General features: G+C 41.2%; 1 protein-coding gene across 1 annotated transcript in view; it reads left to right on the plus strand.

The window, feature by feature from the left end:
- The window catches only part of LOC140694222 (uncharacterized), a 151,923-nt gene that overhangs the window by 86,760 nt on the left and 49,824 nt on the right, over positions 1-15,339 (plus strand). Inside the window, exon 15 of the mRNA XM_072957591.1 lies at positions 3,302-3,422. Coding sequence (XP_072813692.1) covers positions 3,302-3,422 — 121 coding nt within the window. The remainder of the gene's footprint in view (positions 1-3,301; positions 3,423-15,339) is intronic.

Raw genomic sequence — 15,339 nt, forward strand, 5'->3', positions numbered from 1 at the left:
CAGTGTATTTATAGTTTTTCAGCAATGTTGTAACTTTAGAATTCTTCTATGGAAATCACCCCCAATTCTAGTGCAGTTTGTACTGTGTATCCTGTCTTATGCATGGGATTCCACTGTCCCCTCTGTGAGGAATTTCCTCTCCTATTGAGTTAGTAGCAGAGTTAAAGGAACTGTGATTTCTAGGCCTTTGCTCTCCATGTGTTTGCAGTTGGCTGTCAATCAAGATTTTCTCTTTCTTGAGTTTTCATTGTTCAATTAGAATTTTGGAAATAACAATTAATATGTTGCAACACTCTCCCTAGAAACTTGATGTGTTTGTGCTTTTCAGTTTCCAATTTACAAAAAATGTAAATGCACTCCTGTTTTTAAATAGTCCTTTTTCACTAGATATTTGTTAACTTCTTTATAGTCAAAATATTTTTTTCCCAATGAATGAATCGGTTTGCATGTTTTAAAAGATACTTTACTTTTTAAATTTCTTATTCTAACAGGTATATTCGTTGTACAGAATTTAGAAAATAAGGATAAACACAATTATAACTTAAAAATGGCCTCTAATCTCACCTGGAGATACAGTTGTAAGGTTTGAAATTGAGAATTACAAGTCCTCTCAAACTCTTCTTCTATTTCAAGTACGGTTTGGTTACTGAGATCTTCGAATTCTCATATGAATTGTAGCAGCAGATAGTCAGTTTCTGCAGAGGAACCCACTGGGATTGTGATCGAGTCCACGTTGAATATATGGATCGCTCTGGGGAGCACTGCCATCCCAAGAATGCTGTCATTTGATTCAGGAATGTGCGTGGTGTGTCTGTCCAGGTATTTAGGTATTCTTTAATTTTTTTCAGCATTGCATAGAGTTTACATTGGATTATTTTACTATATATTTTGCCTTTATACTGAGGACAAGTGTGCAAGGTACCGGGATCAGAAGTGTATTGGAGCTCCGCAACTTGCTGCCACCATGGACGCTGTGCTCTTGCTTCGCCCACTGTACAATGTTGCACAAAATAGGACCTAAGTAACTCTCCCTTGAAAGAATGATTATATGATTGCTGGATGATGCTTGAGAGTCCTTGTGATGATGTCTTTTTCCCAGAATTTCGCCTCTTCTTAACTATGCCCTTTCCCTTCCTTTCCTCCAGCCTGTGTTTCAGCCTGCCTGTGGCATTGATTTTCCTTGTCTGTGGACTCTTCCTTTCACTAGTTCGTGATAATGTTACATGTGAGATGTGGAAACTTGCTAGATGTCAAGAAAGAGCAAATCCATTGCATGCTAGATTTTTTAGAGTGTGTTATTGTATTATCGATTGAAATGAAATCAGGCTGACCCATTGAGCCATCCCCTGAGCTCTTTTCGCCTTCCTACAAGTGATACTGCTCTCCTTGCTGCATGTGTCCTTCCCCCAGACTTGGTTTTGGAGTTGAGTAAGTCACCATCACTGGAGCCCTCTCTTTAAATGATGACGAGAACATTTGCTCTATCTCCTTGTTTGGGGACTTCGATGAGATGAGGCAACAGATAAAGAATGGAGCCCCACCTCATTCTGATCCCCGCTCTTTCCGTTCCTTTCTCCATGGGAAGAGTACAATTCAAAAATATAAAGATTGTGAGCTAATGAGATAGACAAGACAACCGATCATTTATTAAATACCCTTTCATGCCAGAAACAAATGTATTATACACACAAAAAGCACATAAAATACGGTAGTACTGTGGTTACAAACGTGGGTCCGAGTTCGAGTCCTGGTCTGGAGTGACAAGTCCTGTGAGATGGAGAATTGATAGGTCAGCTTAGCCTCTCTTGGACTTGTTTTCTGTCCTGCAGAGATGGGGCTCACTAGGCGTCCCTCCCCCGTAGAGGTGCTGAGGGGTGTAAAAGACACGTGTAGGCAGACCGAGCACAGCGGCTCTTTCCTCGTAAGTGCAGGATAGCATCGCTTTTGCGGTGATGGCTTTATGACCGCACCGTGTAGACTCTCAGTGCTCCAAAGGGATGCCTTGCAGATTGGAGATGGGATTCTCACTTCTGTAAATACCCAAGGATTGTGTTATTGGGCCTTGCTGATTTGACTCTATTCTTTAGAAAGTACATAATGTAGATATATTTTTCAAACATGCATGAATTTTTTCTTTTATTATTTATAGTTCTACCCTCTCATCTCTTGGTGTGACTTTTCATGGAATCCAGGAAACAGTCCTAAGCAACCTGCCTCTTCACACTTCTCCGTGGTGGTTTCCTTCCCTGACTAGAAGAGGGTTTTGCATAGGTAATTTTGATTGCTCCCCTTCTCTTGGAGACTCTCTGTTTTTCTGCCCATCTCTCACCTGTCCATCTGTCCATTTCTCTACCCACTCATTCTTCTGACTTGTTTCAATAAGCATTTCAGGCAGCTTACAGAAGAACAGATACCAAATAAACAGGTGAGAAAATGGGGCCAAGTTCATACAGTGAGGCTAGGAGTTGAGCCTGTGTGAGAGTTGCAAGCGTGAGACACACGCCTCTGCCTTGTGACTTATAAGATAGACAACATCAATGTGCCTGAAGCTCCCAGCAGACACAGGGAAACAGGGTTTGTGGGAGATGCTCATTGGCTGTGAAATAAATAAGTGGCTTAGTAGAAGCCCAGCCTTTCCAAGTATTAAGGCTTAGGAGAATATTTTAGTGTCTTCCAAAATCAGATTATTGCATCTTTTCTTTTTCAGAGTTTTATGTATATTTGGTTTACATTCTATACCTGGAAATTTCTCCAAAACTTCTGCCCACGTGAGTCCCATGACTCGGGAATGGGGTGGTTCTGCTCATTGACGGGTGTTGGCCAGAAACGGAAAATGACAGCCTCAAAGGAGCCTGGGATTTATCAGTTATGCTTTGTCAGTGCTGTAGATTTCAGAAAATGCTTTCACCTTTTCTTTCCATCTGAGGCAGCAGCGCGCTCTCTTACCAGCATCAGGAGCTCAGGGCCACGGGATGGTGGGGGCTGACTGCACTGCCGTCAAGACAGCTGAGCTAGTCACTGCAGGTGTGGTTCTTTTACATACTGCAGTTCATGCTCTTTACTAGAATGTTTCAACAGGGAGTTAATTAACTGAGTTAATTAACATTTTATAAATATGATGCTTTGTTGAAAAGACAGTCATAGGCAGAATATAAGTTGTGATCACTTTAAAAATGGTTTCATTACTGAAATTTCAGTAGGAAAGATCCAGTTTATCTTATTTCCGCCTCTCTTTAAAAGTAACAAAGAAAGAAGACAGAAAAAGCAGAGGATGATTTCTGTTCTTCCTCTCGGCTTGCAGGTGCCCTCACCTCCAGTGGCATCCATCCAGACACCAGCACTGACACTGGCCGTGCTCAGAACTGCCTCAGCCCTGAAGACACATCTGACAAATGGAAGGGGGCCACGCCCTGTTACAGCAGGTGCTCTCACTTTGTGGGTCCTTATGTAACTGCGCGGTGTTATTCAGGATCGCCCTTTCTACACTTTGTGACGCTGCTGCGGTGTCTCCTAGTTATTTATTTCTGTAAGTACTCATGTAATTTTCCAATGTGTGGTACTAGACATCTAAAAATGCATTTTTCAGATGAAAAATAGTGTGTATTTAATATAAATGTCTGAAAAAAGGGTCAAAAGGATCTATCCTGGTGCCAGTACTCAGAGATAATAATTAACACATTAACATCTATTTTCTGTTCTTTTCATCAGTGTGTATTACCTCTGTCATGAAAACCAGCGAGCAATGTGTGCCTGTATACTGTGTGGAGACCTCCATTTTCCATTCGGCTTATTACACATTTTTCTACAATATTCTATCTCCCCTGGCATGATTTTTAATGACTAGTATAGCATTCTGTCTTGTGGAGTCCTCGTCCATTTTACTTTGGACTTAAATAAACTTTTAAATTCCAAGTATACTTAACTGAAATTCTGAAAAGAGATCTGTTGTGGTACCGAAAGTCCCCTACTTCCCTTCCCCTTTTTTCCTGAGAGTAAAAACTGCTGACAATGTGGAGTATATATTTCATGACCTTTATGCCTATGTCATATAAATAAACACATACATACACGTATATGAGAAATCTATGTCTATGTGTGTGTATATATGCTTTATTGAAAAATAAGGCCATACTATATGTTTTCTGCAGCTCGGTTTATTCACTTAGGTATATATCTCAGACGTCCTCTCCCTCTAGACTCACCCGGTCCTTTCAGATAGAGTAGAGGGTTTTCCTGATATGCAGGTTTGGTCTCTTGTGTAAGGACACCTTTCGTGGGAGCGTACTGTGGACAAGGCCTTGGACCACGCCGAAACACCGGAACTTTAGTGCCCAGAGCTCACCGTGATTTACCGCATCATTGTCTTGATGGTGGACACTTAAGTTTTCTCCATTTTCCACTGTCAGAAAGGGTGTTTGACTGGCATCCTTCTTGTACAAACATTCCTGTGATCTTGTATGAGTATTATTTTCGTTCAGTTTTCTGGAAATTTAGTCCTTGGATGTGACAACTACATAAATCACAGGCTCCTTTCAAGTGAATCTAGAAATTCCTTCTCCTGTGGGGCATGAAAAGATGTAGAATAACTTATGTAACCAATTCTCTATCGCTGGATATGATTTCACTTCAGCTTTTCTTCTCACCATTGTAAACAGTGCTGTGTAAATGCTCTGATAAGTACATCTTTTTGAACTGAATTTTTCTAAATGAAACGATTCCAAAATGTGGAGTTCAGCCTGTGTGTACACACGTTTTTCAGAGTTTACATATCCATTGACATGTCATCCTCCAAAAGATCTCTCACAGTTTGTTCTCTCAAAGATGGACACTAGCTAGAATATCTTTTAAAAATATGTGCCAATATGATGAGCAAAAGTACTTTTTCATTGTTTTAATTTGCACTTGATGACCAGTGAGGTATTGAGCATTTTTCACTCATTAGCCATCTGACTTTTAAAAAGTGAATGATCTCTTTTGTCCTTTGCACACATTTAAGTGAGGCAGCTTCTTGTTGCTTTGTGACAGCTCTATGTATATTATGAACATTAACCCCTTGTCTTCATCAACATGTATCAGAGAGCTTTCCCTTGTCATTTTTTGCCTTTCATTTTGTTCAGTAGGTTCATTTTTGTTGTGGCCCAAAATAATCTTAAGATTGTAAATGTCTTCTTTTTGGGTTTTATTCCTGATATTATTCTTAGAAATACTTTCTTATAATGGTATAAATTTCTTCTGTAGGTTTTTTTAATCTCTAAGTTGGAGATGATGATGGTACTTGTTATAGTGAAGAGAAGTTGAATTAATATGAGCAAAGAATTATATTCGCTGTTATTAGTACTTTCTAATATTCACATCACATTCTGTAATTTTTCTTGCGGTCATTATGACTGGAATAGAATTTGTTTTTTCCAGGGGATTCTCTGATTGTCCCAAGACAATTATTGAATTCCTACTTTGCTTTTTAACTTGAAATCCCACCTGTAAAGAATACTTATGTACACTAGAGTCTCTTTTTGAGCTCATGGTTTATTTTTATCAATCTTACTTTCTTACACTAGCACTATATCTTACATATTGTAAACATTTATTTAATATCTGACAGTGCGATTTTTTGATTCTCTTTTCGATCCCAAATTTTCTTGGATAGTATTATGACTTTATTATTCCTGAAGAATTCTAATATAATTTTTCAAGTTAAAAAAAAAAAAGAAGTGCTGTCGTGGGATTTTTTAGTACTTTTGAATTATCTTTAGGAGAACGTACATTTTTACAAAACTGCTTTCCTCCATACAAAATGTTGATGTCTCTACTTTCACACCTCTTACTTTACCCCACAGTACAGTCCTGTACTTCCTCCATGTACAACATGGGCATTGTTTTTGAGTTTATTCCAGATTATTGTTGATGTTTTTGTTAATTATTTAAGACAGAATTTTTTGCTATTGTATATTTTAACTGTTAAAACTGACACCTAGGAAGGCAGAATCGGTTTGTAAATACTCACTTTGTAACTTCTCATTTAAAATTGTAAGTATTAAGTACTTGTTACAGAATCCTTTCTTTTCTGTTTTTAAAAATTTGTTTCCAAGATTCTCAAAATGGCCATAGCAAAGTAGTATAGGTGGGGACAGAGATGGAGAGAGGTAGTGTGGCTCATGTACAAACTGTGAGCACTTTCATGGCTGTGTTTACGCTGGAAAAGCCGCTGAAGAGTCCAGGATAAAACAGGGGTGGCTTTGTATGCAGTTGAAAGCCAGCTTTCTTGCCTGGTGAAGCCTGGTGGGCGTGACAGGTAGATGATCAAGGTCGAATGGAGGTTATTGGCTGCACAGAGCGCTGTGTCTGAGAATTGGAGAATATCGCCATGGGAAATGCTTGGTGCCAGGAACAAAGCAGAGGAGCTGGGGACCCTGTGTGTTAAGGAATTTCCAGCCCTCGGAGTGGGAAGATCAGACTCTGCATTCAGATCTGAGTTTGAATTCATCCTCTTTAGTTTACTTGTCCTCTGACTTTTGTCAAGCTATATACCCTCTTTCACTTCCTGTTTTCTTATCTCTCAAAATAGGAGAATTACAGCCTGCTGCTAGATTGTTTGATCAGGTTAAATAATTAGTGTCTATAAGATGCCACGTACAGTCACAAGCTCAGTGAGAAATGGGCTGTCACCTGTTCTTCTGCAACTCAGTGCTTGACAAGACATGTGGGAAAGCCAGTCCCTAATTTGTGTGTGATGCAAGTAGGAACAAAATTAATGTCTTGCTTTTCCCTAGCAGTATACTTACAGCTTTGCTTCATTTACTTCTTTCCTCCTTTCCTTTCCCCTTTCCCATCCTCCACCAAAAGATCCTGAGACTCTCTCAGAATAGTAGATTCAAATTACTTTAAAGGTTGGCTCATCCTCATGAAATGATAGTAACATAAAAAAAATCTGTGCACATCCCAGAATACATTGTATTTGATTTACACACACACGTGTGCACACATACACACACACACAATCAGGCTACCTTCCACTTGCAGAGGGATTAGGACCACTTTTTCTGAGTTTTCACTCACTGAGCTTGAGAACAATGTCTCTTACACAGACTTTCACCAGGCTTCGTGCATGGTGTTTTTAATTGAATTTCGGCTTTGTGGCCATAGATATAGTCTCCTAATAGAAGAGAAAAAGTGGAGACATAGATATTCCGCTGAGATATTGGTGTCATCATATTTTAGTTGGAAAGGACTTAAGACAGCATAGAGTAGTAATATTATATGGGTGAGAATCCATGATGTTGTAACTTGGACAAGAACATGGACCTTCTGCCTTCTTGTCCACAAAGGTGAAGAGGCAACTGGGCAGGGGATGGTAAGGATCCTTCTTGCTTGAGTTCCATGTTCTTGCTAGTTTTCATTGCTCAGTTGCCTTTAGTTTATGTCCATGAGGCCTCTCATGGGAAGGTCACTCTGTCCTGATAGATTGAGTTTCTTATCAGCAAAAAGCTCTGGACCCACTCATATTTCCCAGAGTTTTCTGCTGACCTGCTGACACTTTATATAATTGAGACCTAAGAAACTACTGAATATAAAATCCTTATTGTTATTGTTTGCCCTCGAGTTCCATAGGAAGGGGTGCTGTCTCAGGCTGTCTAAAGCCAGATCTGAACAAAGATAGGGTGACAGGCTGTGCTGCTGATCCTCCACAGTTGAAGGGGATTTCCAAGTTAGCTTTATATTCAAGGCAGATGAGTTCAAATCTTGCCTTTACCAGTTATTATCTTTGTGAATTTGGGGAGAAACTGTACTTTTTTGTGTCCAAATTTGTTTATCTGTAAGTAAGTTCAGTATTTATTTTAAGGTTTCTGTTTTAGAATTGAATGAGCTAATACTCTCATTTATACCTAAAATAGTGATCTCATGGTTCTATGCTGGTGCCTTGGTAGTTGATTACTAAGGGACTCCGCAGTGAGATTGGGGGTGGGGGACCCTGGATAATAGAGCTTATATTCCAGGATATGCTTGTAAAAGACTGGATGTGCAGTGGATTTTTAGTAAATATCTACTCCTTTCCTAATCTGCATTGATTGTGTATATATCTTTATAATAATATATGAACAATTTTTATTGCAATTTAAATATCTTTGTAGTATTTACAATATCTAGTTATAAAAATACGTGAAATAAAAAGATTTGAATTTATTTTCTTTTCAATAAGCAAAACAAAATAAAATAGAAAAGAAAAAAGTTTTGAAGGAGTAGAAATAATTTTATTTCTGTGGAATCAATTCCTTGTAATAGGTTTTTTGTTCATGTTGTTAAAAAGCATATAAAATTGATAGGTTGTGAAATATTGGAAATGAGGAAACAGTGGAGACATACTACCTCTAAGGCAGTCAATTTGTTACCAAGTCCAAACTCGTTCTGCTTGCTGCATGACAGGCCAATTAATCGGGAGATGAGATGTTGGAGTAAGGAAAAGAGACTTTATTTGTAAAGCTGGCAGACCCAGAAAATGGCATATTGTTATCCAGTAGAACTCTCTTCCCCAGGGCAGAATTCAGTCTCCTTTTATACTAAAAAGTGGCGGGGATGTGGCTGGTTGTTGCAAACTTCTTGCTGTATGAATTGTTTGTCCTTGAAATCCTTTGTTCCTGCAGCTGTCCATGTGGGTCAAATTATGGTGCCCCTGTAAAACCTCCAAAAAAAAGAAAGGTTATTCACTATTTTACAACTTGCCATCTATACATAAGTGTAGAAGAGCAAATATCCTTAAAGATCAGAGCCCGAAGAATAGACCCTCCTGGATATTTCAGGCTAAAGGCAACTTTCTTTTACAAAAGGTGCAGAGATAGCAAGTCTGAGCCTAGAAAACAAGGTACAGGATTAAAGCCAAATGAACACATCTAACATGGAGTGAAATTTGTTCTTTCTATTACAATTTCTTTTTCTCCCTCATAAATAATTTTAGTAAGAAACATGAGCAATTTTTTTATTTTTGCTTCTTAATAAAGGACTACAACTACAATTTAGTGAGCAGGGATGCTGTGCGTGCCTTGGTGTCACAGCAAACTCTTGTTGGTGGTGGTCGACCCTGCAACATGCCTGATGCCCCGTGAGTGTTGGTGAGGGTCCCCCTAACCAGGGGCTCTATTCAGGAACCACCATATGCGCGTTGACCTCTGGCACCTCTTTTTCAGCTGCAGGAAATTTTTTCAGATTCTATGATAGAAAAATCACTCCAGCTAGGGATAATCAGGGAATAAAGGAAGAGGAAAAGGGCTTGAAGTAGAGTAGAAGAGAAAGACAGAAGCTCAGGGAGCCTGGGGGCTTGGCAGCGCTGACTCGGGAGAGAGAGGAGCAGAGGTGTGGATGGGACCGGCTACGGAACCAGCTCCTGCAGCTTTCCCTGCACCCAAGCCACACAGCTTTTAATAGGGCCCAGGACTCTCTCCTGGCTGGATGTCACCCTGGGCAGAACCTTGAGAATCGAAGGTAAGGGGTGGGCAGCACTCACCTAGGGGGTCACTGAGGACTTTGGTCAAGTCCACATTGACTTTTCCAGTCATGTGCCTTCACCTGTTCTTTATCTCAGGATCTGAGAAGCAGGAGCAAGGAACTCAGGGAGAGATCCAGGAAGATATCTGACTGTGTTAAGAGACGACAGTCACAGTGACACTGGGAGCGAAGACACTTGCAGCAAAGTAAAATAACTTCACAACTATTGCATCAGAGCTGCATGTGTGAGAGAGCCTAAGCCTGTCTCAGAGTGCAGGGGACAAGCGGAATGGAATGGTAAAATTAACACTGACAATTGAAATTTTGTTAAAAAGCCTGCTACTTTTAATTTTATCACTTCAATGTATGTAGGTGTATTTCTATGAGCATTTATAGGTTCACACAACACCACCAGCCCCTCTTGCCCCCATGGGGGATGGGATTTCTCAAGCACAGTGCCCCTCCTGCTTGCTTGGGCCACGCTGCGGGTCCTCACCTGGGGCCAGACTTCTACAGTACACTGAGTCCCCGAGGCACGGCCTGGGATACATGACAGGAACAACTGTGCTCTTGGCTGAGGGCCTCCATTTCCCCCTGCAGTGTAAGAATGCTGGTGACTCAGTTAGAAGCATGCATCCAAGCCGTCCTTCCGTGTCATCACCATCTAGAAGCGGTGCCTGAATCTTCTGAATTTCTGCAGAATGTGGTTTACAATCACCTTGAACAAGTGAGTGTGTGTCCTCTTTCAAGTGGAGGAGTTACTGCCGTTTTCCTGGAACTTACTCACCACTAGTCCATCTGATTTTTCTGTGCTAGGATTCAGTATGGCCTGCTAATAACTCTGCAGTCAGATCTAGAAACCCTGATGAAGAGGATTATTTATTTTCTTTCTTTATATGATAGTATTTTACTTTCAAATTTCTGAGTTTTCAGTTCTTGGAGGAATTTTTTCGGGGGTTGGAGAAACAACTTTGCTCTTACCATCTTTGTGACCTGTTGCTATATGCGTCTCACCTGTCTTCTGTCACATGTGAGGCGGTACTATTTTTGACCCTGTCCGGGTTGTTCCTATTTTAAAACATAAAATCTGTAAAAGTACAGTCCCTTTTACTCCGAAGACATTCCACAAATACTCCTTTAATCTGGGTATGGTTTTAAGAAGACACAATAATTAGAATATATACTTGCAGTTTGCCAGTGCAAAATCCCCAAATTAATAGTCGAGCTCAACATCTAAAATCTTTCTAATCTACCATGGATTTGTATGGATAAGTGAAGTAGTTTGCTAAGAACTCAATCCTCCCAAGCTGATGCTCTGCCAGATGGTGGAGCCGAGGGACGAGGGTGTGTCCTGCCCTTCCTGAGCTGACAGTTTCATGGCAAAGACCTTCACCAGGTGAAGAAATTGAAGTTTCTTCTAAGAACAGTGGGTCTGAAATGAGTCCAAAAGCGTGGGAGAGACACAATCACATTTGTCTCAAGTAGGGGAGAGTGGCTGTGGGGCCACTTGGGAGACTCATGAGTCCAGGTGGGCAGTGTTGTTGGCTTCCACTTGAGCGGTGGGACGGTCAGTGGGTAAAAGCGAACAGATTGAAGGCATGTTTAGATGGTAAAGAGGCAAGGATCAATGCTTTCTGTGAAGGTAGGATGGAGTAAGGCCCAGGTTTCTGGGTGGATTAATGAGTTAAATAATGGTCCTGCTGTGTTCTGAGGAGGGAAAGCAGCAGAGGGAGTTCTGGGGGAAAACTGATGAGTTCAGCTGTGGGTAAAGTGAAAGGCTGTTAGATGTGTGGTCTGGGAGCTCTGGTGAGAGCCAGTAGTGAGTAGGGGGCGGGGAGAGAGACTTTCAAATCATTTTGTCTTGTGAAAATACATACAAGAATGAGTAATGACACAACCCCTGTATATTCTGGATTTAAAACCCAGTAACATTTTGCTATATTGACTGCAGGGGTTCTTAATTTTTTAATAGAAATAAAATAAATAGAAACAAAATAGTGGAGTTAATGAATATCTTAGAGTTGATGTGTGTCCTTGTATGTATTTTCATACCTCATCTGTTTATAAACATAATCTACAAAAAGTTAACTTGCTTAGCATTAGAGTTAAACAGAGAGACGTGACACACTCTGTTGGTGGCTCAAGGTGATTTCTTGGGCAAATTATGTAGCCTCTCTGTGCCTTAGTTGCATCTTCTGTGACTGCCCCCGGGCCCCTCGTCACAGCTGATTTCCTAGACTAGATGTTGGGAGGGAGGCTGCTGAAGGGAGTAAGAGGTGGCAACTGCTAGGGTCACTGAAGAGAGAGACAAAAACAGATTAAAGCCGAGAAACTGAGTGCTAATACCCTCAAAGGAGAAAGAATCCCTTAGTTTTTTGAGCCACTTAGCCTAAGAGAAAGAAAATCATGTGGATCCAAAGCTCTTGAGCATATGAGTATTGTGGGTGGGAGGGTGTCATCAGAAAAGGGTTGAGAAAAGGCCTTTTGGTTTCCCTTTACGTTTCCAGTAAGGATGAGGTGCAGAAGAAAAACCACCCGTTTCACTGTAGAAGGTGCTGTTTTGTGCGAAACTGACCGAAGGTTGGAAACCATTCATCAGTGGTGCTGGCAAAAGAAGAGACTTCTGGATTGGGTGGGGCACTTGCTGTGACTTCCAGGTGACCTGCTAGCTGGGGGCTGTGAGGCGGGCAGTAGGTTTGCAGTGTGACCTGGTTATAATCCCTGGCAGTGAGGCTGCTGATCTGACTAGCAGAGCTGGGCAGACACCGTCCTAACGGGGCTGCTCGGGATGAGGCCTGGGACACCTGCCATGCTGAGGGCGAGAGGAGAGCTCCCATGAGGATGAGTCCCTATGAAGATTAGAAACGTCCTCCTGCAGGGGAGGAAGAGCCTCTGAGCAGCGGGTCGGATGCACAGGCAAGACCAGCCTGAGCATTTCAGGAAGCCGGAATTCATACAGGCCCGAACAGCCTTGTTCCTGAGAAACTGGAGGGAAAAGATGCTGCAAATGCAGGCTAAGTTCAGACACTATTGTGTGTCATGAGTGATAGGAAAAGACTGTTCAGGCAGCCACGAGAGAACCCTGTGGTTGTCCCAGTTGGGCGTCACACAGGAGGGAGGAGCAGAGTTATATACTTTGCCACTTATTAGCTGTGTGACTTTGAGCAATATCACCCCACTTCTCTCTATATATATCTACATCTGTAAAGAGACACAGTGACAAGCTCGTGTCATCAGAATGCTTTGTTTAGCTCTGATCCCCTTTGTCCAGTCCTGTCAGTGCTGCCCTGCAAGGTTCTGCAGCGGCTGCTCTTGCCCTGTGATGGGAGGGCATAAAAGGGCATTGTAGCACCCGAGGGCAGAAAGGGGTTGCTTTAAAAGCAGACATGTAGCCTCCTGCACCTGCAGACCTGCAGGCAGTTTGGTTCATGGTCGTGGAGAGGACTTTGGAGGCCTTAGCATCGTCTTAAGACTTGTTTTCCCTTGGGGACCTGATTTGCCTTTGCAGATTAATGTTGAAGATTTGGGCTTCTGGCAAAGCTGTTTTCAGAGATGTGTATATATGTAAAATATCATATAAAATAAAATGATTTATTTAACGTGTGCGACTTTGCAGCTGTTGGGAAGAGCTGTGTTGGCCTGGTCTCCACGGAGGACACCAAGGGTCAGCAGAGCGTGCGGGAGGGAAGGCAGCCTGCAGTGCTTCTGCGGGGGGTTCTCCCCAGCATGGTGCTCTGCTGAGTTGACTCTTCTCTGAGTTTGGTTGCCAGAGGAGCAGACAGCAAAGTAATGAGTTCTGGAGGGATTGTATAATGACAGGAAGAAATAGGAACCTGGAGATTTTCTGGACTAAAACACGCTTTTGGTTCCTGATTCAGTGTGTTCCATTACAGAATTGATGAGTTGTGTCTATTCTGGGACTTCATTGAAATAAACGTTCAGCCTAAATGTTAAGGGATTTGGTTTATTTGGCTGGAGGACTCGAGCCGGGATGACAGCCTCTCAGATCACTCTGAGGGACTGCTCCCAAGAGGTAGGGGAGGAGCTAGGATATATAGAAGCTTTACAACAAAGATCAGGTAATTGGAACAATAAAATATTGCTTGTTATCTAAAGAAAACCAGATATCTCAAGTTCAAGTATTTAGTGGTTTTCTATGTATGGTGGGAAGCAAACATTTCGGTCATTGAATTCATTCCTTTGGCAAGCCCCTGGCTATCTAGGGCCAGTATCCTGTCCTTTCTTACTCTGAGTCTGCTCAGAGGGCACCACTGTGAGTGGCTGAGAGGCCGGGCTGTAGGCATGTACTCGCTGGGGGTTGGCAGCAGCCGCTGATGACTCGGATTCAGCATTCTTTGTTTACTGTCATGGTTGCAGTATTTTCATGCACATTGTAGTATTTTCATTCACAGTGTTCCCCCTTGGTCCTAAATTCGACCAATATTTTGAGAGACATTTCATGACCAATTTTGTCCCACGTTGCTAGGATGGCTCATTCCTAGTTCAGGTGAAGAATCTTCTGAGTTGCCATTCAAGGTGTTAGTTTTTTTTATCAGGCCCTGTTCATACTAAAAGTTCTCTGGATCACCTGTCTTACTACTCTATTATGATCTAGGAAGTGTTTAACCTTCTTTGCTCATTCCCATACCTAGAATCACACTATTATATTTATTTTATTCAGGGTTATAAATTTTATCTGTTTCTTCAAGATGTTTAGCCATCATGAATCTTGTGGGCCTAGTTACACATTGGGAAATGTAACAGACAACAATTTTATAAAATAGACAGGATATAAGTAATACAGCTAGTAACGTTAATAAAGTCACGAGTAAGAATTTAATAGTCGAGAAGTTGTATTTTTGGGTTAAAATTTTGCTTGTGTTTCTGAGTTTGATCCTATGAGAAAGTTCATATTTATGGTCAGGGTCAGAGCAGGTATTAATTGGCCAGTTGAAATCTCCCACCTTGTAAGATCAACAGTGGCCTAAACAGAACTATGATTTCTTTTTAGAATAATGTTTCTGAGGGCTACCTAGTTAGAGCCTTGTATTAGGGAAACCCACCAAGGTAACACAGAAGTACTAGACATAGTTAATTTATCATAAACTTAACAATTGGAGTAGTTCATAATCAAAGGTTGGAGAAATTATCAAAGTAAATGGTATACAGTCCTGGTCCGGTGTCTTGGGTCAGCAGTCTAGCTCAGATGTCGTCTTCTTCTCATCCTGGTATGGAAGCTTTTTCTCCATTTGGGCATTGTTTTAAGGTGAGCAGCGCTCTATAGGCCAGTGCACTGCAGGGGCTGTTTCAGATAGGAAATGAATCCGAGACTCCGTTTCCTTCAGCTTTGGTGTGTATGGTCTAGTTAAGAGTATCTGAAAAAGGGTCTTTCCATTCAGGTTGGGGACAGTTCTTTAAGTCATGCCTGTTGCAGTATGTATAATCCCCTGGCTGCAGGTCATGGGGCATTGGAATTTTACCCAAGGATAGATTACTGAGCTTCAGAATCAAACCTAGTGTATTCTTTTCATAATTCAATTAAACTGTACAGCAGTGTGACATAACAGCAAGGAATGATCTGGGAAGTGTCTTAGTAAATATGGACCTCAATTAACAAAACTAGAATTTAATATCGACTAAAATATAATTTTTTTCTCTCTAAAGTTACCCTCAGTTTTCTCAAATATAGCCAAATCAAGATTAATTTCTTTACAAATTAAATCTGATTATTTGATCATATAGGCTTTTTAAATTGACTGTGTTGGAAGTTTTAATACGGAGTCTCAGGGTAGAATGTTAATAAGGTTTTCTAAGGCCAAGAAAGCCACGTCAAGGCTTTTCATGGATTTTTGCCTTACAGAT

The sequence above is a fragment of the Vicugna pacos genome, unplaced genomic scaffold, assembly GCF_048564905.1.
Source record: "Vicugna pacos unplaced genomic scaffold, VicPac4 scaffold_20, whole genome shotgun sequence".
Taxonomy (NCBI): Eukaryota; Metazoa; Chordata; class Mammalia; order Artiodactyla; family Camelidae; genus Vicugna; species Vicugna pacos.